Below are 27,998 nucleotides of genomic sequence, written 5' to 3'. Positions count from 1 at the left end.
AGACAAAATGCCTATTAAACTGTTCAAAGCTAACTGTTCAGTTGGGCTGTTCAAATGGCTAACTTCACTTCAGCAAATATGGATCAAAACTAAGGGTCCTGCAAGCAAAGTGCTCATGTGTTCAGGGTGAAGGGATGAAGTAATTATACATGCATCATGCTGTCACAGTGGAAACCCTATGACTTACTTCCTTGTATCACAACATACATTTTGTCATTTTTTCCATTATTGTGATTAGCAATGGATTAGACACCTATGCCTACACATTGAAAAAGATTGGTGTATATTCTATGCTGGAGAAAGGAAACAGAAGAGAATATGGAAATAATCACTAATTTCTTACACAAGCAAAATTTTGCTTCAGATTTTGCAAAGAGTAAAGCCATACATGGAAAGAGAAGTGGCAGATAAATAGATAGCTTTCATTGTAGTTCATTCCAGGGTAATCGGCATCTCTTCTTCGTAGCATTACTAAAATATGTATCTTAAAATCCCAGAGATAGAGAGTTTTAATTCTGATATTGAAAGAAGCATCTCACATTTGGACTTAGGGATTCTATGTGTATATCAGAATGTCACAAGAAAAAGTTCCTAGTAGTTACTTTTAGCAAAAAAAAACCCACACCAAAAAAGCCAGTATTTCAAAGAACTGGCCATATAAAACTAACAGTCCTTGTATGGTGGAATAATCATTTATCTTATTTCAAATGAGCCTAAAATATTTCATATCAAGTCCAGTTTCCAAAAAAAAATTGTACTCCAGAAAAATACAGGGGATTATGCATTGAAAGCCATTACAACTTCTAAGGCCTAATCCTGTTTGCTTTACTGATATAATTAGTTTCACTGGCCAGAATCCAGTGGGCAATGTTAGATTCATCCTCAGCCTTTGCCATGCCCAGGGGAATTTTTGACGTTTTTTCTTTGAACAACAGACTCTCCATATTCTACAAAAAGCTGCTTATGAAACTCTCTTTGGTTTCAGAAGAGATTTGCCATATGGTATGGGGGAGGTACTATGATTCAAAATTCAGTCTCTGAGCATTCCTTGGGCATGCAAAACTAGTTGGATACTTTGGGGACCTAGATCACCTTTTACAGTCTAAAATGTTTTTGCCCTTACAAAAGTGATGAGCACATGTTTTCCCTCTTTTCTTTGAATATCAGCCCCCCCACCCATGGTAATCATTTAATGGAGGACTTCAGAATAGCTTCCATGAACTGTCACTGAGAACTGCTGTGCCCACAGTGCGTTTTTACCCTTGACTTTAAATACTGTTCAAGTTTTGTTTCACAACTGGTAGATTCTACATCAAAGCATCCAGATAAAGCATGTTAACATTGATAGCTGGAACAGGAAGCTGGAAGTCTGGAGCAGGGCAGTCATGCACATGTTGTTGTACAAATGGAGGGTGTGAAACAAAAGCATATGTTTGAAGAAGTCTATCCAGATGGAAGATGAACACAGATAGTTGGGAAATTTATCTATCAGTTGTATTACAGGTAATCCTCAATTTACAACAGTTTGTTTAATGACTGTTCAAAGTTGTTGTTGTTGTTAGCTGCGAAGTCGTGTCCGACCCATCGCGACCCTATGGACAACATTCCTCCAGGCCTTCCTGTCAGCATTAAAAAAGTGACTTATGATTGTTTTGCACACTTACGACCATTGTAGTGTCCCTGAGGTCAGGTGATCAAAATTTGGACACTGGCAACTGGTTCATATTTATGATGGTTGCAGTGTCCTGAGGTCATGTGATCACCTTTTGCAAACTGCTGATAAGCAAAGTCAATGGGAAAGCCAGATTCACTTAACAACTGTGTCACTAATTTAACAATTGCAGCAATTCACTTAGCAGCTGAGGCAAGAAAGGTTGTAAAATGGGCCAAAAGATTTAACAAGCATCTCACTTCATAACAGAAAATTTAGGCTCATAAGTTAAGATCTACCTGTATTTGAATGACTTATTCTCTTGTTAGCTCTCACTGGCCAGCATTTTTCAATAGAAGAATAGTGGGGAAGAAACTGGAAAGGAGAAATAAAGTATGTATAAGAGAAGCTATTTCTTCAAGAACTGTTTTAGGCAGGTAAAGCATGCTGTCACTATAAATAGATCAATGGATACTAAATTCTGTTTCAAAGTATTTTTCATGTAGCTAGTACTGTCCAGGCAGTGCTGTGCTTCTTCTAAGATTTTTTATTTCTTATTTTTCATTGTCTACTTCTGTTGGAAATCTGGGTTCTTTCTTATGAAAAAAGAAGAAAAACTGAAAAGATTAAGATAACTTTGGGACTCAAAGGGAAACTTTAAAAGGGGCCTGGCTGACTGCCCACAGAAATAGATAAGATACATAACCTTGAGAACTTTGAAACAACAGCTGTGAAAGGCTTTGTGTTCCCTACCTAGAAAAAAAATATCTCTCTTGGATTTTCTAAGTGTAAGCCTTTAGCTTAAAATACCAATATGGAAGAAGACCAGGAACAAAATGTATTTATGGATGAAGATCAACAAACTCTCGCTATGTTAAAAACAGTAATTCAAATTCTTACTACAACCAATGAAATACTAAGAGGCTATGGGAAGGAACAAGAAGACAGCCCAGATATAAAAGCCCAAACTTTGACCACAACTAAAGAACCATCTATACAAAATACAATAGAAAAAATGAAACATTCAAATACGATGACAAAATAATCTATTATTCAACAAATATTGATATTTGAAAATCCAGAAAAGACATTGACAACTTGGAAAATGAGAACAGTTGCATGAGAAGACAAACAATTCAGAACAACCATGTTGATAGGGAAGAATAAAGAGAAGACCCACTAGACCAGGGGTAGGCAGCTATACTGACTCAGGAATTCTGGGAGTTGAAGTCCATGAGTCATAAAAGAGCCGAGGTTGCCTACCCCTGCACTAGACCTACAAGTCTTCTCAAAAAATGGCGACCAGATGGTTTTGCCAATATCAATTAATATACATGATATTACAAGGAGATTGGTGATCCAAAAACAAGGACATGGAAGATGAGTTGGCAAAGGAAAAAAGCCAGAATAAGACTCAAGAAGAATGGAGTTTCGACCATCTTACTGAAATCTGAAACAGAATGTACTCAAATAGATAAGATGTGTATGCTGAACACAAGACATTGTTATGAACTGAGATAAAGAAAAGATTTTGGTCATTAAAATTTAGCAGTATAAATACTAGCAGCACAGATCTGCACAGACACTGTTATAATTTTTTTTAAAAGAATCAAATGAACATTGCTTTAATAGCTTAAAATGGGTTGGAAATAGCCTCTTTTATTACAAATTATTTATAGGGTGTCAGGCTTCCCCAACATTAAATATTGAATATCCTCCTAAACCTATTCTTCTAATAAATAAGTAGTCTAGGATTCTGGATTTCCTTCAAATCCGTCTTCCTCAAATCACTTCTTCCTCATTCCATTCTCTATCCTGAATATAAACTAGGAGGAAGTAGCTTGTATTTATGCTTTGAGTGACATTTCTAATATCCAGTTACAGTTGGAAACCTGTATCTACATGAATTCTTCTACAAATTAGAGTACACAACTTTTCAGCAACTGGCACCACTACACACTATTTTTTTTATTTATAACTAATAATTTATCACAAGGTATACAATTATCTCTGGATCAGCACCAATATTTTTATATATAGTACTACAAATGAATGCATCCCACTTTTCTGCAATTATTATTACATATGTCTAGAACACAATACTGTATACTAATATATCTAAGAAAAAAAAAGATTTTCAACATATTAACTTGGGGAAAAAACGCCTAGATTAAAAAATATTTTATATGGCTGAAGCAAACCACCCCAGAAATCCTTATTTCAAGTAATTAGGTTAATAGGTCAATAATCTGCATGTGCTAAAATATGGGTTACCAGTAAAATTATTCAGAGGTTCTGAAAAAGAAATAAGGCGAACAAGGATTAAACTGCTCAGGCTGTATTAGTCTCTGTAGGGAAATCCCAAATTGAATTTGTACAGATAAAAACTTTAGAAGAGTGCTTAGTAGTAATCTGTTCTCAATGAAATATGAACCTTTTTATTTTCCAAGAAATAAGGATGTTTTTAAGATCTTTTAAGAGGCAGTAAGGAGAGGCCATTTTTTTGGTCTATTTTTCCCATTTTTTTATTTGTTATCCTTCTATAACATATATTTACCCATAATGTACGTGAATATGTACTTAATACTTAAAAATCTATTTTATAAAAGGATAAACCTCAAAATGTAAGTATGAAATAACTAGAAGAACTTGTGGATACCAGTGATAAATGAATAATGAATTCATGCTATGCTTAGTTATTACATCAAGATGACAAAAGTTGTAATGCACTAAACACAAAATTCAAACTAAACAAGTAATCAGTTCAAAGTATCTTAATTCTCTGGAGTCGAGTAGCCCCTAAAACAAATTATTAAATTAAACCAAATTAATTTAAATCAATTCAAATCAAATTACATGTGACATTTTCTAGAGTCAGATAAATCAATGTCAGATTTAAATGCAATGGAAAAAGACACTAATTTCCCACAACAACAAAATTGTTTTTTGTTTTGTTTCATAACACACTTTTTCCTAGTTTTTTTCTTTTGTTTATATTTCTACCCTGTTTTTTCACATGAAATAGAGTTAGTTTTCAACTTACAACCATTTGTTTAGTGACCATTTGAAGTTATAATGGCATAGGGAAAAAAAACTTATGACAAGCATATAACTGATGCATCTCCGTGGTCACACAATCAAAATTCAGACTCTTGGCAATTGGCTCATATTTATGATGGTTGCTGTTTCCCAGGGTCATGCAATCACCTTTGGCGATTTTCTGACAAGCAAAGTCGATGGGGAAGCCAGATTCACTTAAACCCATGTGACTTACTTAACAACTCCAGTGATTCACTTAACAATCGTGGCAAGAAAGGTTGCAAAATGGGGCACTTAACTACCTTGCTTAGCAGCAGACATTTTGGGCTCAATAATGGTCGTAAGTTGAGGACCACCTGCACACCTGGACTTTTCCTGTATTTTCTGTGGAACCAATTTATTAGAGGCTAACAGAATATTAATAGATTTCTTTGCGTTAAAAGGGGAATGGAAAGAATTGGATTTCTGCAACAAAATGTACACATGTGTGAGAGGATCTGAATATCAACCTTACCCTATGCTCCTGTCTTTAGGCTCTTTGCCCCAGTTTCAGTTCTGACAACAATGTTCAACTGGCGAAAAATGCACAAGGTGACAATACAGAAGGAAATTGAAAGAGAACATCCATCTTTCCCTTCTGCTAAAATAGTTTCCTTCCTTCATGTAAGTACTTCTTATTTATACATGAAAGAGGCAGTCACGTTCAAATATTTGTTTGATATCTTCTATTTCATTCAATTGATTTATATTATAAAAGGTTCAAGTAATTTTCAATGAGTCCCTATTAAATTAGCAATGAGTTCCCTCTCCATTAGGGCAACCTATTTTTCCATGATATTAAGAAATTAATATTTATACTTCAAAACTATATTTTAACCTTAATCAGAAGTTGAAAAAATAGGAAGCAATTACTGGGTCCCAACTTTTTTCCTCTTTCCCCATTTCTTGATGATTATTTTTTAAGCATAAGGATAAAATTGTGCAATAAAAGAAATGTGGAATTAGAAACTGTTATCTCTGAATACACATTACCAAACAATTAGTCACATTCCACTTATGTTTCAGTTGAGTCATATACAATCATTTCTTTGAACGCTGAACAGATTTCATCAATTAAGACCATTAACAACAATTGAAGGATGTTCTTATTCTATTTCCTTAATAACAGCAAGATAATGTCTTCAATATTTTACAAATCTCTTCCATTAAACTTGAAAGGTTCTTTTGAAAGTCTAGGGGGATGATCTGTGACGAACACTTGGAGAATTTTATTGTAACTCTTTGTGTCATACAATTTCATTTAAATACTTTTCTTTTGAAATTAATTTTTAGAATTAACCATGAAGATACGCCATAGTTGGCACTGAAGGTCATTTATATGTAGCTAAAAATACATGATATATTTGTCATGGACATTTCTAGGTGCAATTTATGATTTTACAAACCAACTGATACTTTTTACCCTTTTTAGTAACATTTACAACATTAGTCAATTTTGTTAAAACTGTTTTCAAATATTATAAAAATCACCCAACATTTAATTTAATTACTGTCAATGTAAATAAATAAATGCCACATTTATTATTGCAAACCATCAAAATACTAAAATAAAGATTTCACTGGATAGTGATATTGAAACAATGGGAAATTCCTCACAGAGCTTCGAAAAAACTCTATAGTGGACAATAAACTGAAGTCTGAAACAGAGAAGGAACCAGAAATAAGACATTTACTCTAGAGTAAGCCCATAAATGTGTATTCACTCAGTGAAATCTATAGTGATAAGAAAAATTTAAACTTATTTAAAGGTATTCATTTGAATTCTCTCCCTAGTTGGAGCAAGAAGAAAAGAGTTTGATGTGCACATGTGCTTGCACACAAAAAAAACAAACAGAACTGTTGGCTATGTTCTTGTGACACATTGAATTACCAACTAGCCAATCACATTTTAGCCTTGTATGCTGTAATAATCTAGCTTATATGTCTATTGTCCAGTGTAATAGGACCACAAAAATGTCTTCTTCTAGGTAAGCATGTTATACAAACACAGCCATTGTCTCAGGAATTTATCTAGTATTTCCTGATAAATATACACCCAGAAGCACCATGGACAGCACCAAAAACCATTTCCTCCAGTGAAGAGATGGAAGTGAATTGAGGACTTAAAAGGACACATCCAATGGCCAACATCTTCGCCTGAAAATGAGTTGGTTTTTTTTTTAAAAAAAAACACCACTTCCTACACCTTCTACCTCAATTGTTTTATTTCTCATTGGACAGACAAGGAGGAGGAGAGGATATTCCACTTCTTGTGCAAATTTGGCTGGAGAGAGAGAATAATCTTTCCCAGGGTCCTAATTTGAGTATGATTGGTAGCCTCATCACTAATATGAACAGTTTTAGTTCTGTCCCTCTTCACTGTCAAAGTGAGGGAGCCAGTTACATCTCATACTTGCCTGTGCTGAATAAGAAGAGGTAAGAGGCAGCTTTACCTGAAGTCAACTTGTCATCCTAGAACATGTTATCCCTTGCAAACTTATAACTTATAATCCCTTATAACTTTTATTCATTTAAACTCTTTCTTTATTTGAAGTTCAGAAACATCTGAATGACCTATCAAACCTAGTTTTACTCCCTACGTGTATGATGCTATATTTGACCTGTCTCAGAGCATGATTTAAAATTTAAAATGATCTTATCCCACTCTTTTGTGTTCTTAAATTGCAATAAAGCCGTGGTCTACAAACTTGACTACATACCCTTCCCCTTGTATAGTTCTATTGGACCACCTCCATTCGACACTGGTAGCTATTATTAACAGATTTTTTTTATCCACCTTTGTTATTTTTTTAATAAATAACACAAGGTGGTAAACATATCTAATACTACTTCCTTCTCCTATTTTCCCCAAAACAACAACAAAGAGCCTTGGTGGAGCAGTGGGCTAATGCTTCCTTAAGTAACACCAGCTGCCTGCAATTAGTGCAGGTTCGCATCCCACCAGGCTCAAGGTTGACTCAGCCTTCCATCCTTCCGAGGTAGGTAAAATGAGGACCCAGATTGTTGGGGGCAATAAGCTGACTTTGTAATAATGCCGCTTGGGGTGTGTGTGAAAGCCCTAATAAGCAGGCATATACATAGAATGAAGGCTACTGCTAAGCTTGTAAGCCTCCCTGAGTCTTCGGAGAAGGGCGGGATATAAATGGAATTAAAATAAAAAATAAATAAAATAAAAAACTCTGTGAGGTTGGGCTGAGAGTGACTGGCCCAAGGAAACCCCATTTGCTTTCATGCCAAACGGGGGTTAGAACTCACAGTCCCCTAGTTTCTGGCTTGGTGCTTAAATGCCTGCCACAGACTTTTTATCAGTTATACATGCCTTCAAAAGAGAGAGAGGAGAGAAAATGCAGACAATATACTTCATTAGCCAGCTAGGGCTACAACAAGAGTCAGGATGGCATATCATTATGTCAGCAAGATAACATATTGAGGTCTGGGTTACATTAAGTATTCCTGGGGGAAAGACTCTTTAGTAATGGCGTCCTATAGCAGAAGTGCTTTGGCTTGAAGAAACAATTTTACAATTAATTTGTTGATGCTGTCTATTTTATTGCAATAACAGCAGTGTTTATATTGCAGAAGTTCTACTTGCATTAGTCTTATGTACATAAAATTTTAGCTCTTCAGTAACAATGACTAAATGATTCAAGATGCAAGGGGAAGCAAGGAAGAATGATACAAGAGGAAATGGTTTTAAAAAGGACTTGTACAACAACCAAAGGCACATTTATCTACACGACATGAGCATTAAGGTCGGGTTGGAATAATAATTATGTTATGTGCTGCGCTGTTTAGATCCCCAGGCCAAATTTCTATGCTTCAGTTACTTGTAATTTTTTCTAATTTAAACTATATTAAAGTGACATCTTTAATACAGATATTTCCCTAAACACTTTGTCTTAGGCAAACCACTTTTTTTTTCATTTTTCATTATGAAGATGATATTCTTGACAAGTGTTTTTTTCCAGATTTGAACACAAAATTCATGTTGGGGGTCTGACCACAATAAAGGAAGAGCTACTTTCCACAATAGGAAATTTATATTTCAATTAATACAACCTGAAAATACTTTGTTATGAATTCATATATTGCCATGTTTACTGAGCATAACAAGGATATTTCTTTTCCTTTTAGTCTGAATATATCTGAAGAAGCCCTGCTTTGATTTGCCCTGCCATGAATAAAAAACTAAATCTTCCCATCTGCATCATCTGCACAGTGAAGTCATTATCTGGCTGTATTTTACTTTCTTTTCAATGCTTTTCCATAGACTGGAAGAATATATAAGAGCAAATTTTGAGTTTCTTATCTAAAAATTTTAAAATACATAATGGTCTGATGATAGCTCTTCTTTGCAGTGATGTTCACTCCACCCAGATTCTCCAGAAGGGAAAACCCCTTGATGGATTCAATATATCTCAGAAACTGTTCTAAGCCATCTCACTCCCGGCAGGCTGCACATTTCAGACTTTATGGGTATGATCATTAGACATTTATTTCTATTCCTCCCTGCAGTGAATCAGCAATTACCACAATTGTATATTTCTTCCTGTGGAACTCAGCTGCATCATCCTGAAATTCAAGGCACCACTGTCCTATTTTCTGTTCTACAATAATTGTTTTCCTTCCCTTTGAAGGCAAACAGCTTTCAGTGTGATGACCTCTAGTAGTACAGAACATGTAATAAATATTTCTTTATCTAGAATCTATTTCCATAGATAAGTGAAGCAGAGATGGTGGTCAGAATGAGAGGAAAAAGTTGTAAGCATTGAAGGTTGGACAGCAGGTAACATTTCTACATAAAGATGGCATAAAATAAAACATAAAGGCCACTTGCAGTCAAAGTAATCATTATAATGTTATCTATTACTAGACCCACTGGTTCATTCTTTGTGAGAAAGGCAGTGCAGTCTGATTTGAGCAGAATATCAAATTTCCATGAAATGTATTGTTATTGCTTTACAATGACAGCGAGGGCAGATTTTGGTTATTGCACCAACATCAAGAGAAATATTATGCCTTGTGAATAATGCATTTGGTCTTGCTGTTTCTCTATTGAGATCTTACTATCAGGCATTAACATGTTCAGGAATTCTTTTCTTTTTAAAGAAAATTTTATTGGTTTTCTATTTTTTTATAAGTTTTTTTATTGATTTTCTAATATTACAATAATATCTTTAAAAAGCAACGTGGTGTCTGGGTTACAATAGTTCCATTTCATACAAATACATATTATTACAAATCTCCAATTTATTATAACCAAAATTTCCTCTCTTTTTTCCTTTGATACATATTATCTCTTATATAAATAAACATACCTTATTTTATCCATCAGTTATTAAGTAGTTTTCTTACGTTTATCAATACTTTAATATATTTTATATTTTAACATTCCATCTTTAAGACATCAAACACCTTATATATTTTTCCAGCTTTAATTGTGCATTAATATTAAAATTAAACATTTGAAAGTTTCTCAATTTTATATTTCTAGGTGACCTCCCTTCCCTTTACACAATTTCTAATACCTGGTGATATAGAAACACTTCTTATCTATTTCATTTCCATATCAACCAGTTGATAAAACAATATAATATTCTTGTTTTCATTATAATTTCCACATATTAAAAATTAATACATCTTTTCATCTTTCATATCACTACATCCACATATAATGATTACATTTATATCACTCTTAACATATATACATCTTAATCAATTTCATTTAAACAGTTCAGTATTTCAATTTAACAATTAATATTCATACATCTGAGTTTGTTTTTATTTTTTATTTTTTTAATTAGCTAGTATTTTAATCTATTCATCAAAACAATCTCTCATAATCCAAGTACAATCCTGTGTAATCTGGTATTCCATTTCAGGCCTCTTAGATATGTCCATTCTTTTTCAGTCTTATTCTTGCTTTTTTCCTTTGCCACATGATTTTTCACTTCTTTCCTTCAGGGTCATCCGCGCTGCTTTAAAATTGCCTGTTGGTAAGTGTGACTTTGGCTGTTTGCAGCCTAGTGACGAGCCATATTACTATGGCCAGTCTTTCATCCACCGTGTCAAGCAATAACATTTGATGTTAGCTTGACACGCCGGTTTGGAGGGCTGCCCTGGATCAAGGGAAGGGCAACTGACCTCCCATGATCCAACAGGGCTGTCCCGGACCCGGCTTCTGCAGATGGCCTGGATGTGACCCATCTTGCCACAGGCGCAACACTTTACACTGCGGAACCTGCACGATGCTCTCAAGTGGTTTTCCCCGCAGCTGCCGCATTTCTGCTCTACGTCTCTGCGACTGTTGTTTGTGTCCTTCTGTGATCTGGTTGTTGTTGGCCTCCTTTGCCTTCCTGCGGTGTCGCGGTGGTCATTTCGGATTGGTGTCCTCTCGAATCTTTGGGTTATTTCATCTATCTCAGTTTCAAATTCAAGGTCTCCCACTCCGCCGTCCACAAGGCTTTCTTGGTGAATAGAGCCACTCGCTCCATTGCTATGATGGGGAGAATCTCATAGGTCGGTGGTCTCGTGTGTCATTACATCATCCAGGACCTCTTGAAGGTCCCCGGTGGGCTTCGTGATCACCTTATTTTGTAATCGTTCGTCCCTTAACCCTAACACCACTCTGTCCTGGATCCTCTCATCCAGGTCGGCAAACTTGCATTGGCATGCGGCTTCTTGAACTGCTGCCACAAAGTCTGTAAGGGATTCGCCTGGTAACTGATTCCTACGCTCGAATTTCCTTCTCCAACAGAGTTCAGATCATCTAGGCATAAAGTGTTGGCTCAGTCTTTTGTTTAATTCTGCGTACGAAACCGAGGCGACTGTGTCAGGGTGGCACAGTCCCACAGCTACCTTGTAAACCGCCGGTCTGCTGAGGGACAATAATGCTGCCGCTTTCTTGCGGTCCTCAGTAACGCCGTTGACTAACAAGTATCCTTCTACTTGCCCCACATGATCTTCCCATTCTTCTGGATGCCGGACATCAAATTCTCTCACGCTGCCGAACTTCGTCATTCTTCTGCCTTTGTTTGACAGTTTTTTAAAATTTCCCACAGTGCGCTGCAGTCTCTCTGCTCCATGCAGCAGATGCTGTCCAGCTTTTCCGGAGTCCTGACTTACTGCGCTTCACGAGATCCCACCTTCGTCACCACTGTTGTAGCGTGGGCGACCGCGTGGACACAGGAACGAGTCAACATAGTGCAAGGTACCTTTATTGATTACAAGATGGAACTGAGTCCCCAAACCCCCCAGTGTCCTCTTATAGCCTACTGATGCCATGACTCCAGCCAACCTGGTTGCTCTATTTTCCCGCCGGCCAGGTAACACCCAACCTGGTGCTGTATATTTCCCACTGAACAGGTTGACCAATCAGGACGCCCGACCAATGCCACCTGGTGTTGTGGTGGCTATACTAACCTGGCATTTCTACATACACAACAGTACCACCTGGCTATAACCTTAGACATCGATCTGGACCATTACCAGAGACACACAGCATCAGAGTCCAGACCAAGACGAACCCAAAAAAGACGTCAAGTGTCCCGATATCCCCCACCTGCCATAGCCTCTGACTTTTCTAGAGTACCTACTGGACCCCCAATCAAGTGTTTCAGATATGAGCAGATTGGACACTGAACAGCTGATTGTCCAGTCCCTCCGCATGGTACTTAGAGTAGGCATTCGTGCCAAATTATTGCCCATAACTATGAGGTTTGAACAAGCAGATGGATCTTTTATGTGGGGGCTCCTGCCACTCACCTAACCAAACCAGTGCGCCTGGAGATGGGGAAGCACTGGGAACTCATCTGTTTCGTAGTGGTCCCAAAAATGACTGAGGCTAATAACACCAATTTTTTTGGAGTAGTACCATAAAATTATACATCAATGGAAAGTTAATTTAATCAAGAATATAATGCAACAAAGTTTGTTCAGTTATCTGTATTTTATGAAAAGTTATAGCCAAATCACCAGAAAAAGGAAGCACAACTTGCTTAGGTTGATATCTGGTAGCTTTCCTTCATCTGATTGTAGCCAATGAGCATGAGTGTTTAGAGAGCCAATCAGATGTCATCTTGGTTTGGCAATGAGCCAATCAGATCACAGTAGGATTCAGTTATTGATGTCATGTATTGAAGCTGAGAGGAGGACATTTGTCAGTGTATTATGTGATCGCTATCAACTTGGTTGGGGTTTTTTGTATTCTTTAATTTAGTGAGCTTGTAAAACATAATAAAATTAAAGTAATGGTGCAAAGAGTTGACTGGTTGCCCAGAAAGTGTAAAATAGTATTATTAAGTGAAGAAGGCTACGGTTAAAAAAGAAGTTAGAAGAAAAATTGGGGGAAACTTAAGCAAAGGTGGCATTTTTAAGTTTTTGAAGAGGTATAAGGAGACTCAGTCACTACAAAACCACACTGGTAAAGGCAGGAAAAGGTGCACAACAGCAAGTGATGATAGAAGAATTAAGAGACTGTGCCTACGTGACAGAAGAAAATAATCTTATACAAGATGAAATGGCGTAATGCAATGCGAAGTTGAGTGCAAGGACTGTTCAGCGCAGACTGCAGGAATTTGGCCTAAAATCTAGAATTTTATGAGAAAAGCCACTTTTATCTCAAAGGTGTTTTCAACAAAGGTTGAAAAGACTAAACTGGGCTAAAACTCATGTTAGCTGGACAGAGGAACAATGGAACAGTGTTATTTGGAGTGATAAGACCAAGATCTCCCTGTTTGCTAGTGACATAAGGAGAAGAATCGGAGAAGATTTGCATCCTGATTGCATTACATGTACCGTGAAACACCCAGTTAGTGTTATAATCTGGGGTTGATCTTTTCCAAGACAATGAAGCATTTATATTTTAACAGGATTCAGCCCCATGTCATGTTGCTGCTGTGTGCAAAAGGTAGTTTCAAGATAATCATATTCCACTGCTGGAATGGCTTGGAAATAGCCCAGACCTTAACCCAACTGAAAATCTATGGAGCCGACTAAAGAAACTTGTTAGTCAGAAGCAACCCAGCAATTAAACCCAGTTAATAGAAGCAATCATTCAATCTTGGTTTCACATTATAATAGCTGCAGAACTAAAGAACTTGCTTCACTCCATGGGAAGACATTGTAAGGCTGTAATTCACGCTAAAGGTTACCCAACTAAGTATTAACTGACATGGTGATAATTTTTGTATATCTCATTTTTTCTATGGTGATAATTTTTGTATATCTTGTTTTTTCTGTTTCACTTTTCTTCTTTATAACTGCTATTCTAATAGCAAATCCTGCATAAACATTACTGCATTACATTCTTGATTAAATTATCTTGCCATTGATATATAATTTTATGGTACTAGTCCAAAAAAAGTGGTGTTATTAGCCATCAAACCTCAAATGTACACTTTTCCCAAAAGGTTTCCACAATTTTGGCCACTACTGTAAGTCTTACAAATTGCAATTGGATGGGGGGGAATGATTGTTGACTCTTCCATCTGGTTAAAATGAAAATCCTAAGCGGTAATCCTTGTGGAAATAAATCAGGGGTTGGGCATTTTAGTTCTTTCAGAGCTCAGTTCTCAGAATGATAATATGTAGGTCACTTCGCCATCATCTTATTAATTAAAAACTAATATATCTGATAATATATCAATGGAGATAAACTGTAAGATATTTTAAATCTAGATTCCATTTTAAGCCCATCTATGTCACCACTGCTAAGTTGTGAATTCCACAGACCTTCCTACTTTATCCTATTGACATTGCAATACTTTAAGTCAGGACCAAAAATAAGGACACTACTGGGGGTCAAACTATTCTCCAAAGCACCAGAGGGCAAGACAAGAAACAATGGTTGGAAACTGATCAAAGAGAGAAGCAACCTGAAATTAAGGAGAAACTTCCTACCAGTGAGGACAATTAACCAGTGGAACAGCTTGCCTTCAGAAATTGTGGGTGCTCCATCACTGGAGGTTTTTAAGAAGAGACTGGGCAGTCACTTGTCTGAAATGATATATGTTCTCCTGCTTGAGCGGGGGGCTGGACTAGAAGACCTCCAAGGTCCCTTCCAGCTCCTACTCTACTCTACTCTACTCTAGTCTATTCCATTCTGTCTGGAGTATTTATTTGTTATATTTCATCATTTCCCCAAGAGCCCAGGATAGTTTGCCAATTACTTCTACACATATACCATTTATACCCTATATTTGAAAATTAAGGCTTAAAAGACTAGCATGTGGGTGCATGGGCGCGCACACACACAAATACATGCAATAAACAAGACAATCTGCTATGGATCTGGAACTGCCATCTTTTAGCAATTAGGTGTCCTATGTTATAGAGAAAGTCATCTTATAGTCCTAAGCCTTCCTAATATAGTGTCATCCGGATATATTGAGACAACAGTTCCCAGAATTCCTACTTCTCTGACTAATATTGTTAGGAAACTGATAGCTGCAAGCCTAAAAGTATTGTATTTACAGGGCTGTATAAGCCAATTCTAATGTAAAGAATCTTACAAATGGAAAGGAGGATCCTGGAGTTGTCCATCCACAAAAGTTGAACAGGCATATGGTTCTCCTGGTTGCAATTAGTCTTCTTGTAATACGGTGTGTTATTTCCACTCACAGCGTAGCAATGCATTTCTAAATTTGTATTCCCACATAATGTAAACATTATGCAACTCTAAACCCTCCTTTTGTCTGATACATCAATAGCATTTTATGAAGAAGGGCTAAAAGATAATATACCCGTAGATCCATTCAGCACTCATGGCAGAAGTGGGACAAGATCAAGTCTTCTCGGTCAGCTTGAAAACAATCCCTTCTTTGTTTTTTCTTTTTAATCCAAGGATGTGCAAATTGTGTCTTGAAGCATTCTGTACCAAACTATTCAAAACAGGAGATAAAAGGTAATAAAGAAATGCTTTGTGTAGTGTATATGTATGCTCTCTTTCTCTCTCTGTGGTATATTGACATTTGTGTTCCTTTAAATTATAGCTAGAGCTGGACCACAGCCAACTGCAAACTTCTTATAGCAGAGCAGAATAACACTTGGCAACTATACTGTTCAGTACAGTTTTGTGTCATTACGGATAACACAGAATAATTAGATCCATGTTATAAAGGCTGACCCCTGGCATCCCACAGCACTAGTCAGAGCCTGTTTGCCTGATAGGACTCATCCATAAAGCTGCCTCTCATCTGCTTCTCATTTTAATTTCTTAGCCTATCTTGTTGGAATATTATGGAGAAGATGCTGTGGAAAGTTGAATATTTTGCAGAACAGAGCTGCTGCTATTGCCACCACTACCACAAAGAAGCTCACCTGAACAGACACAGAGAATGGAGGCTTTGAAGGACACCTTGCTGGGTGGCTCAACAAAATGGAGAGATACACAGTTCAAGATGATCCCTTTACAAAGGCATTTAATTCTACCAGCTGTATCACAGCATTTTGTTGTTTTGAAACTGTAGTGGTTTCCAGCTAGATTCCTAACCGGGTTTTTCTTTGTTTGCTTCTTCAACATAAGCTTCCTTTTACTCGGACTGTGAAATAATAGTTTGTCTGAATATCTGCCTTATGTAATGTGGCAGCTGTGGATAGGTTGTTGGTACAGAGTATCACATATTAGATTCTAGACCAAACATTAGAAGCCTTTTCTTCCCCAAAGCGAAAAAGCACAAAACAAGCCCCTTTTACATATTCACAAAGCCTTCTCTCTGACCCAGATTTTAAATACTGCATCTGTAGTGCTCCTTAGCTAATAGCATGGAGTAGGACTTCCATTCTCAAAGTACTTTGATTATGTCAACAAAAGCAATCTTTGTTAAAAGATCTTATGACCGCTCACGTGCACAGGATATATTCCATTAATAACCCCTTTATGTACACTTACTGCAAATATTTGTCCAATTGAATCAGTATTCTCTCCAGCCTGATCAAAACAGCAAATTCAGCATATCAGGCAGAGGTTTTTCTTTCCATTTCCTGCTATCTGAGCCTTTTTACAGGAAATATTAGGGCTCCAATCTGGCACTTTGTACATATTGTTCTACTACCAAGATATGATCCTTTTTCCAATCATAAATTTTTCTTTACGTAAAAAGTTTTTTTTTAAAAAAAATTTTTAATTGCCACGGTAGTGTACCTTCAGTTGTGGCACCCACTCTCTGAAACACATTGTAGAAATTAGATAGCTACCTTCTTTCTCATATTAAAAAAAAAACCTTACCAAACACTTATTATATAATATATTCCATGCATAAATGGGTTCTATCCCAAAGCTGGCTTTGAGGGGTCCAGGACCAAACCAAAACATGTGCACAGGGCGTGATCTGGATGTGACAGGGAACATGGCTGTTTGACATAAGAATGGCTGCTGAGAGGAAGCAGGGGAGAAAAAGAAAAAAAACAGAAAGAAGGGGAAGGGTGCCAGCACGCTGAGCATGCAGGGCAGGAGGAAAGAGGGAGAGATGTGCACCAGCTTTTCCCTAATTGCCCCATAAAATGATTCTGACATATCTGGAAATTTTGTTTTGGCTCAAACCCAAACAAGCAAAATGTTCCAAGCTTTGTTTCTGGCAAAGCATGTTTGATCCAAAACAGCTCAGCAAAACTTCTAGCATGTCATAGGGATCAAAACCAGCCAGATTTTCTGCTTCAAGCCTACCACTATTCCATTTTCTAAATAGTTTAATTGGAACAAATGAGCATAAATAGCTCTGTGAGTGAACTGGGGCACAAGCTCTCACACATGAAAAACTACATTAGACACCCCTAGCTGGTTTTTAGATGTATTGCTTGCAATTTTCAAGAAGCTAGTTTAAAAACTAGCATTAATTGCCTGTAGTAATCTCCTTTTAAGCCATCATACTGGTTGGGAAATTTGGGAGTTGAACTCCACATATCTTAAAGTTGCCAAATTTGAAAAGCGTGGATTTAAACTGATATGCAGCCAGAGTGGTGTGCTGATCAAGACATTGGACAAACTGTAAAAACCAAATCAATTTAAGTCTTGGGTACAGAGGTTTATTGGATTAAAATTCATTCAATTTTCTTTCTCTTTTTTCCTGTTAGTGTATTGCATACTGTAATTGTATTAAATGTCTGTCAGCATTCGGCTTCTAAAACAAATATAATTTTGCTGTGTACAGCATGTTCTGTTTGATTTGCTTATGTAACATGTTCACTTTACCTTGATAAGAAAAGCAGGAAGCAGCATAAAATGTATATTAAAAATGGAAATGTTATGGGTAGCCATTGTTGTACATTGCCTTATCCTTTTTTATTTTTATATTCCTCAAACATTTGCTAACTATTACTCAGACCAGTAAAATAGATTTTGCCTTTAACCAAGAGGCAAAATCACTATTCTGCATACTTCCTAAGGCCAAGATGAATTAGTGTATATGCATGTAATCTGTTAAAAAGTGGTGAACCTATTAAGTAAGCATCCAGAGACATTTTTTTATCAAAAATAAATAATTACTAGCTTTAATATAATATGCCTAGGGGTTATGATGATGTTATTTTAACATTTATCAATAAAATATTCGACTAGAAAGCAGTCTTTTTATATCATATGTAAAATACATTCATAATTGTCCATAGCATGGCATAAACAAAACTCATGTATTAAATATGTTTATGATTGACATATAAGTACATATAATAATTTAATTTATCTGAACTTGCATTTTTGGAGTTATATAAATAGCATCATAGTGACAAGTCTAATCGCAGACCTCAAAATAATTTCTGAAAAGTGACATGGATAAAACATTTGCAGGAAAGCAGAATCACCCATGACTACAGCAAATGAATACAAAACATACCTTGTTCTTAAAAGGATTTGTGGGCAATGAGAAGTCTTGTCTGACACATGGGAGATGTTAATTGGATCTCCAGAGATTTTTGTTCTATCTTAAAAGCACCAAGATAGAGGAAAGCTATCTCAATTTAATGCAGCAAAAGGGTGAACATAGTTCTGTTTTCTTTTACATAGTTCTGATACAAAAACATGACCCAGCTGCTGTTCTTGAAATAAAAGAACTAGGCTGAGTCAAAACCTTTTTTTTTTTGCATTTTGCATCAGCTTGATGCAATCAATTTTCTATTTTTGCTATATAACCAATTCAGAACCTCTGGTTAATTGCTTAAACAGTTATGAAATGCATTTGGGGGTTTAGAGCTGTATTTTGAAGTATAAGGTAGTATCGACTTATCAATATTTATTTAGCAACTGTTCCAAGTTACAATGGCACTGAAAAAAAGTGACTGCTTTTCGTACTTAGGACCTTTGCAGCTTTCCTAGTCAAGTGATCAAAATTTGGAAGCTTGGCAACTGCCATTGTATTTACACAGTTGCAGCACCCCGGACTCATTGCCATTTTGCAACCTTCCCAGCCAGCTTCCAAAAAAGCAAAGTCAACGGGGGAAGCTGGATTCATTTAATGACTATGTAATTCAGTTAATATCTGCCGTGATTTACTTAACAATTGTGGCAAAAAGGTCATAAAATCCAGCGTGACTATGACTACTTGCTCAGCAACGGAAATTCTAGTCTTAGTTGTGGTCGTAAGTGGAGGACTACCTGTAAAATGTTTTTCTTTCAAAGAACAGCATCATACTCTATCCAAGTTTATTGCCATCCCGCTTAGTCCATGGTGAGTTTTCAACATGTGCATTCTTTTTTTTAATCCCACCTTTATTCCTTTTATAAATAGCTTAAGGTGGCAAACATACCTAATCCTCCTCCTCCTCGTTTCCTCAGAACCACCACCCTATGAAGTGAGTTGGGCTGAGAGAGAAAGAATAGCTCACTTAACTGGCTTTCATTCCTAAATCAGAACTAGAACTCACCACCTCCTGATTTGTAGCTTTGGCGCCTTAATCTCTACCAAACTGGCTCTTGCAACCTCTGCTTTGTTTGGTTTGAATGGATATTCAAGCTTCAAGGTTAGAACAGGGAACTAGGGTTCAGCTTCTTTCCAAAGGTCGCTGCACTTAGGGCAGGGGTAGGCAAACTTGGCTCTTTTATGACTCGTGGACTTCAACTCCCAGAATTCCTGAGCCAGCATAGCTGGCTCAGGAATTCTGGGAGTTGAAGTCCACGAGTCATAAAAGAGCCAAGGTTGCCTACCCCTGACTTAGGGGGACTTTCGAAGCAGAGATTGAACGGCATTCGTTTATGTCCCGTTTCCCACCATCACTCCCGCCGGTAGAAAACCGTACCCTCGGCTAACAAGTCCTGGAGAGAGGGACTCTGAGAAGCCGAGACCATCTTTCCCGCTTCGGTAGAGTGTAAGCAAGAGCTTCATACGCTCCAAATCACCCGCCCCCAGCCCGCGTCCCTCACGCGGACCCTGAGGCTGAGCGAATGAGCAGCCGCAGTCCCAGCCGCCGCAAGTGGATTAGATTAAACCAGCCTTCCCCCCCCCCCTCCTCATTCGGGCGGCGGAGAAGAAAGGAGCCGCCCCCTTCCCTTCCCCCCCCCCCGCCCGTCCCCTCTCGCGGCTCGGACGAGGGTGCCGTGGCTCAGGTTGGCCGCCATGGACGGCGGAGCCTGGCGCAGGCCCAGGCCCGACGCGGAGGCAAGCTGCTCAGCCCTGCCTGGGTTGCCATGGTGACGGGCGGCAGGCAGAGCAGCAGCAGCGGCAGCGGCGGCGGCGTCGAGGCTGTCAGTGAGAGCCGAGCGAGCGAGCGAGCGGCGGAAATCAAGCGCAGGCGTCCGTGGGGGCTGCAGGAGGGGAAGGCAGCGCCGCCGCGGCCGCCGCCGCCGCCATGGACGCGCACTGCGATGGTGGCGAACCCACCGCGCTGGGCGAGCAGCCGCCGCCGCCGCCCTCGGGCAAGCTGAACAAAACCGCCTTCAAATTGTTTAAGCGAAGGAAATCCGGGGGCGCCATGCCCAACATCTTCGGTGTAAGGAGCGGCGGCAAAAGCAAAAGCGGCGAAGGCGGCGGCGGCGGCGGCGGGCAGGGAACGGGCATGGTGAGGAGCAAGACCCACGATGGCCTGGCCGAGGTGCTGGAGGTGGAGAGCGGCAGGAACGAGGGCCCAGGGACCGGCGGCAGCGGTCATGTGGCGGGTAGCGGGGCCGCCGCTGTGGCCGCCAAGGAAGCCGCCTCTTCCTGCTCGTCCTCGGCGGCGGCGGCGGCGGGCAAGTCGCACAGCTTCTTTTGGCTGTTGCGTAAAAACGGCCGCTCCGACGAAGGCGGCAAAGGTGAGAGACCCAAAGGGCGCGGGGGCCTCAAAGGGCTCTTCAGCAGCATGCGGTGGTCCCGGCGGGAGAAGCCAGGCGGCGGGGTGAAGGACGACGCCGACGCCGGTGAGGGCTCCGAGGGCCAGGCCAGTCCCAGCATCCTCAATACAGGCTCCCTCACCGCCAGCCTGGAGTGCATCAAAGAGGAGGCAGCACCAGGAGCGTCCACTGACCCCATCCTGACACCTCTGGTCGCTAAGGATGGAGATCAGCCAATGAATCCCCTTGCCACTGAGGTCGTGCTCACCACAGACCTGGCACCGCAGCCGGCACCGGGTGGCTCCGGAGGAGAGGAGCTTCCCAGGATTTTGCCCCAGGAGAAAGAGGTCCATCCTGAATCCACCGGTAGTGATGGCCAAGAGATCAAGGAGGACTCGGCTCAAACAGGTGACCTCCCCATCAAGTCTTCCCCCCCTGTTGAACCCAAGTATGACCGCAGCCAAGAGGCGGCAGCAGCCCCTGACCCTTCCTCTCTTGATCCACCCTCTGAGCCATCTATTGACCGTATTTGTTTGATGTTTGCTGACGTGACTTCACTGAAAAGCTTTGACTCTCTTACAGGCTGTGGGGACATTATTGCTGACCAGGAAGATGACGTGGGCAGCGGCGGTGGCAGTGGTGGAGGTGGAAGTGAGAGGAGTGCCCCTGGGATTGGCAAAGCTGGGCCCTCCAAGAAGCCTGCCGGCGTGGTGACTTACCAGGGAGGAGGAGAGGAGATGGCCAGCCCTGAACAGGTGGGAGACACTTGTACTCAGGAGTTCTGGGATTTATTGTCACACACTGAAGAGAAACCACAGGGGACAGCAGGAAGGATGGAACCTCCTGAGACCTCCAAAGGTGATAAGCTTGTCAGGAGAGTTCAGGATGGGTCAGCAAATGGAAAGCACATTGGTCTTAGCCAGATTCCAGTTCACCACCCGAAAGAAGACCAGAAAACTAGAGAAAAGGAGCAGCAGGAAGCCATCCCCAGCAGTGACGAGGGCTATTGGGATTCTACTACACCTGGACCTGAAGAAGACAATACTAATAGCATTCAGAAAGAGGTCATTCCCAGGGACAGCTACAGTGGGGATGCTCTCTATGATCTGTATACTGATCCAGATGAAAACACAGCAACTGTGACTTCTGCAGAAAATATCACCACGGTGACTTGTTGCAAGCCATTATCTCCAATAACAACTACTTGTCCAGTCAAAACCCATACAACTTCACTCAAGGATTCAAAGATACCCATCAGTATCAAGCATTTTACATCACCACAGGGTAGCCATGGCCAGGATTCCAGTAATAGCCATCACATTGTACACCACCAGGCTACCAAAAGTGAGATTCCTAGAACAAAAATCCCTGTTTCAAAAGTGCTTGTACACCGAGCCAGTTACAGAAGCTTAGCAGGGACAACAGGTAAAACAGCCACATATCATGAAAGTGCCAAAAAATAAAAGGAAATAATAATGGGCATCCCAGTCTTTTCAGGAACCCTGTGATAAGCAGTTTGGCCTTGATCTCATCTAAAGGAAGACACTTCCACTTTTTATGAATGATGAATGCAAGGGACAATTGCTTCTCAATTCCATCTTGAAATACAGTGTGTGTGTGTGTGTGTGTGTGTGTGTGTATGTATGTATGTATATATATATATATATATATGTATGTGTGTGTGTATATATATCCCACACACATACACATATTTATATATAAATTTCTTTTTGAGCACTTTTTTAACATTTATATCTGTTTTTTCCTGATTCGCTAAAATGCTTTGGAGGCCACTTTTCCAGATAGAATTAATAATGCAAACTTGTATTAAGAAGACAGAGCTGTGGGAGAAAGAGGACCAAATGAAATTATTCAGTATATACAAACTTTTTAAAAAAATGTTTTTGGCTTATATTGAAAATGCTTGCTCCAATGCTGTGAGAAAGTGTCAAAAATAATTAAATAGTAGTAACAGCAGTAAAAGTTCAGATATTTAATTCGAGATATAGAGAGCGCTATCTACTGTTAGCAGATTTAGTTCATTAAAGGTAGCTGATTAACAAGTTAGGTGGGTTTCTATAATGGGAAGATATATTTTTGCTTGCTTTTCTGTCTGCTTTGGTTCTGAACTAATATAAATGGATGTTGAAGACATCTAGTGAACTTTCAGAGATGTTTACATCAATATTTTTCCAATGCGTAAACTAATCAGGTTCCGGGAACTTCCCTACGTGTCAAGTTAGAGGCAAATACAACATTTATACAATAAATTGTACTTCATGTATAAATAGGTGCATATGTTACTCCTAGTGATACAATTTTTAATAATTAAAATGTCTTTCTGTATTTACTAGAGTTGAAGCAAAATTAGTTTTTATAGCTTGGTAGTTTTATGGTTCTAAATGTGTGAGCCTTCCTATAATACTGTAAACTAGAACAAAATTTTATATAGGCTGTACCACCCCAGAATAAAAACTGTATTGTAATGATCCTGCAAGATGATGCATGCATCAGAGCCAAAGTTCCAGAGGTGTTTTCTTTTTACAAAGCTAATTCCTAGGAATTTCTAAGACAGAATATGTTTAGCTTATTAAGGCACTGCCAACATGTTAATATTTTCAAAGGTGTCATATTTAATTTGGGATATATTTAAAGTAGTTGCTTCCCTAAATTTTAATCCCTATAGTAATGAAATAAAACAACTGGCAAACTTTTAGTCCATCAAGTGTTCTTTTTTTCCCTTTTAATCTCAGGCAACAATAGACGTGTTGAGGGCCACAGAATATATGAGTACTACTGAAGTAGCTACTATACAGTGTTGACATCTTTTCAATAAAGTATCATTATTGCCTAAAGACTTATTTTCAAGAGAGATAGGAACAGTAGGGTGTTATGTCAATCCATTTGCAAAATTGATGCATTTATAATTAAAATTTGCTTTTAAAACTAGATACAAAGTATTAACTAAAAATAACAAATTACACACGACTAACATTTTACTCATTAAGCATTTGTTTAACCTTTTTAGCTTTTACAGTAAATAAAGCTAGGTATACAAAATACACATCAAAAGCATAGAGGCTGTATACTAATAAAGGAAAGCTAAAAATACAAGTTTGGAATGTAGTAACAATTGTTTAATTGCTTATATTAATTAAATTATATTGAAGTACTCTATATATAGCAGTGCAAAAAACAAGATTCAGTATGTTTATTTGTAAAGATCAAGCTCCAAAAAGTTGAATTTAGATACCTGAGAATGGGTCATTTGGTATTTCCCCTATTTTTTTCCCCTTACTGTGAACAACTGAATCCATGGTGTGTCAACGTGGTGCTACAAGCTACTTTTTCAAGTAACTTCACTTTCATAAATGTCTATTGAGATTTTCAGTCATCCGGGTCATAGTTGTCAAAGATCCTTTTTCACAAGGCAACTGGACTATCTTGTTTTACTTTGAAGAAGTTTCACTTCTCATGCAAGAAGTTTCTTCAGCTCTGACTTCCATTCCCCACCATCCAGTCAGAGCTGAAGAAGCTGCTTGGATAAGAAGTGAAATGTCTTCAAAGAAAAACAAGAAAGTTGAGTTGCTTCGTGAAAAAACATCTTTGGGTTCATTTTCATAAGTAGTTTGCTATGCAGAATAGAAATGGAGGAACAAACCTAGTCTATTCCTTTCTGCATGAGGCATGTGGAACTACTTAAGGATGTTTTTGAGATCCTAGCCAGGTTTTTCTACTCATAGGTCATGCTCTGAAGTATGGATGTTCTGTGCTGTAAGTGGACTTTAAGTTTATTATCCCAAATAGCAGCTCTCATTGAAATTTTCAAAGGGAATTTCTAATATGTCTAGTTAAGAAAAACAAATATGAGGTTAAAGCAAGGATGATCTTTGGATTCAGCTAATAATGTGTCTTGACTGTAATGTTGCATATATAGGTTCTGATCCTTAACCATCAAGTTCTAGAAAGTAAGAAAACTGTTTCTAATGGTTTGTAGATAATGTGTCAGAAACTTGAGGTGGGTCATGTCATCCATTGTTTTGTGAAAGAAGCAAAAATCAAAGCCTTTCTATATTTGTTATGTAGCTGTATATTCAAGCCTGAAATATCCATTCTAAACATGCTTAAATATTGAGATCTCCCATATAAAATGCATGCTTATTAGAATGTGAAGGCACTATCTGGTGGAATACTTTATATATGGTATTGTCTCAAAATATATTTGTGGGTTGTTGCAGGTGCACTCCTTTATGCAAACCTAATGTATATATATGCATGTATATTCCTATGGTTACACATACCATACATGCACACATTTCTGCAAAGTGCTAAATGGCAAGTATATTAATTTCCAAAGGATAAGATCAAGGATATACAAAGCAATTCCGCTCAGATCATTTTGACAGTTAATCACCTTTTCATGAGAAAGGGATGGGTATTTAGTCTGATTTTGCTTTAAAAATAGGGTGAAGATAGTGAGTGGCTCACTTTAATGTAGGCCCTTTCCCTGGGAATTCTGCAACTACATCAGATGAAACCATTTTTATTTGTACTGTAACTGTAATATTTTGGAAGGAAACATGTAAAGGATACAGAGCTTTAATGCTAGTAATATATAAGAAATGTTTATTCTGTTTTATATCAATGAAGGGTATGCTTTCCTTTTGCATGCTGTTTAAGCAAGTCTATCAACAGGCTCCTTGTATTATTATAAAAATAATGCATACATAAGAGCTCAGGGAGCTGAAAGTTGCAATGGAAATAGAATGTTGTCATTTGTGAGATGAGTTAATTACAGAACAAAACAACGGCGCACCATTTAAAATATTAAACAATATTTAAATTTCCTTATTTCTCTTGCAAACTTTCATCATACACATTTTGTTTATCTGTAGAATATTTATAAGAAGAAATAATAGATTTAACTATAAGTTTTCCTTTCCATGAATAATGAGAAATTAAACATATGTTGTCTTTCATTTTTTTCATTTTTCATTTTCATCTTGTCCTTTTCTGAAAATCAATAAATACAGCTTCAAGGCATAATATTCATCTCAATTTACGATTCAAAGTATTCATAATTAATTGGAAATATATTTAAGTAGTTCTTGACTTATGATGGGTTGCTTAGTGACTATTCAAAATTATTGCGGAGTTTCAGAAAGGGACAATGATCCAGATTAAAAGCTCTAATGAAGAGGTCCCCACCCTTTGGGGTACCAGGGACTGGTTCTGTGGAGAAAGGTTTTTCCACGGACCAGAGGGGGCATGGTTTTGCATGCTGCCTGCATCCTGCAGATGGGGCTTTGCTTGTTTGTGCGGTCCAGTTGCTGACATGCCGCGGACCAATGCCGGTCCATGGACTGGGGGTTGGGGACCCCTGCTCTAATGTTTATGACCCTCCATAGTCATGTGACTACATTTTGGATGTTCAGCAACCAGCCTACTTTTACCGCCTTTTGCAGTGTCCCATGGTCAGGTGATTGTGATTTATGACATTTTGAAACTGACATTTACTTCTCATTTTCTACAAAAATTGCTCCATAGTGAACAATCACTTAATGATCACTTAATGAATGATTCACATAGTGAACAATCACTTAATGATCACTTAATGATTGTGGCGTTCACGACTGCTGCCAAAAAGGCTGTAAAACATGTGCCGACCTGTTTAAGAAGATCATGACTGGGCTCAGTTACAGTTGTAAGTTGAGGACTACATGGTTCTGATAAACATAGTGGTAATCTATCAGTGATCGTCATTTTGTAGTGTCAAGATGAGGTTATTTTTCTTTTTATTCTGTTGGAAATGCACGATGATAATGAAAATATTAAGGTGGCTGTTGTCTTAACATATGGATGTGAAGGTAAAATGACTGGCATCTGGCAAAAAAAATCCATAAGGAATTTAAGAAGGAATCAATTCTTGTATCAGTTGATATGACCCAGTACGGTAGCAAGTCATTTATCTGCTAGCAGTATTTATAAGTTGATGACAATCATATCTTGAAAAAGATTAACTGAAGCCAAGTATTTGTATTCCTTACCATAATAATACAGATCTTTATAAATCATATAAAAGCCATAAAGTGATTCTATCTTTGGAAGACAAAGAATAGTTACCATAAAAGTAATATTTATTTAAAAGACCCTACAATGTACTGTTCAGATCTTGGCTAGTTCAAATCCAGAGCACTGGTTAATAGCAAGGAGGTATAGATAACCAGCTTCTTATAACTGTTTAGTGGTCATCTGAATTTTTGCAGTCCATATTTGAATTCCACATTATAGCCAGATTATTACTTACTTCCATAATAATAAGGTGCCTGCAGGTCTTAGAAGACTACAATTAACAAATATCTGTCATTAGTTAAGACTTGTGAATTTGCCAAGCTATTGCCGGAATTTGAAGACGAGGGCGCTTTATCGAACCAAGAAAATGTGAAACCTGTGTAGGAAACTTGTGTGGAAAAAGCAATGGAAAACTTTAGTTACTGCAGAACATAGCATGGGGAAATGTCATATTATTCTGGTGACATGAAAATTATTTTTTTTGTGCTGCCTTTGAATTAGAAGTAATCAAATCTTGACTCTTATCTGCAATTACACTCAACCCCCATGCTGCTACAACCAGTGTCTTTAAAAGTTGTCCCTAATTATTAACAAACCATCATTTCATGCAATTCAGTTTATTCCTATTTACTCTAAAATAATTCCTGTTGCTCAGTGGCCTTATTCCCAGGCATAGTATTGAGTAGTTAATGATTTTCAAATCTTTAATTTCGCAACTTGCAAATGTGACTAATTTTTGCCAGGCTCCTTTTATTTTTAAATATATATATAGATATATTTGTATTTTAGAAAAATAAACAATATCTAAGACAGTGCACTGAAAAGCATGCTAAACAAAGTTCTGTTGGTACTCTATATACCCCTCTTAATATATTAATGTTTGAGGGGGGCAAAGTTAACTTAGAAATTTAGGAAAGAAACAAAAGATTACCATCTTGG

At 38.2% G+C, this 27,998-nt stretch overlaps 1 protein-coding gene across 1 annotated transcript; it reads left to right on the top strand.

Moving 5' to 3' along the window:
- The first annotated feature begins 20,303 nt into the window (after positions 1-20,303).
- Positions 20,304-25,835, top strand: AMER2 (APC membrane recruitment protein 2). Its single transcript, XM_083363075.1, has 2 exons — positions 20,304-21,395; positions 21,570-25,835. Exons 1-2 carry the CDS (start codon positions 20,528-20,530, stop codon positions 22,448-22,450), a joined length of 1,749 nt encoding a protein of 582 aa, XP_083219201.1. The 5' UTR covers positions 20,304-20,527; the 3' UTR covers positions 22,451-25,835.
- The last annotated feature ends 2,163 nt before the right edge of the window (positions 25,836-27,998 follow it).

Source organism: Vipera ursinii, assembly GCF_947247035.1.
Source record: "Vipera ursinii genome assembly, chromosome: 4".
In the NCBI taxonomy this organism is placed as follows: Eukaryota; Metazoa; Chordata; class Lepidosauria; order Squamata; family Viperidae; genus Vipera; species Vipera ursinii.
Note: the sequence above shows the minus strand (reverse complement) of the source record. Positions and strands in the feature narration are given on the sequence as shown.

What these genes read in the sequence shown, in the direction of transcription:
- AMER2 (XM_083363075.1), top strand. Translation starts at nt 20,528, where the DNA reads ATGGACGCGCACTGCGATGGTGGCGAACCCACCGCGCTGGGCGAGCAG. An exon ending in GGAGGACTCGGCTCAAACAG is followed by an intron (nt 21,396 to 21,569) that starts GTGACCTCCCCA and finishes ACTCTCTTACAG; the next exon opens with GCTGTGGGGACATTATTGCT.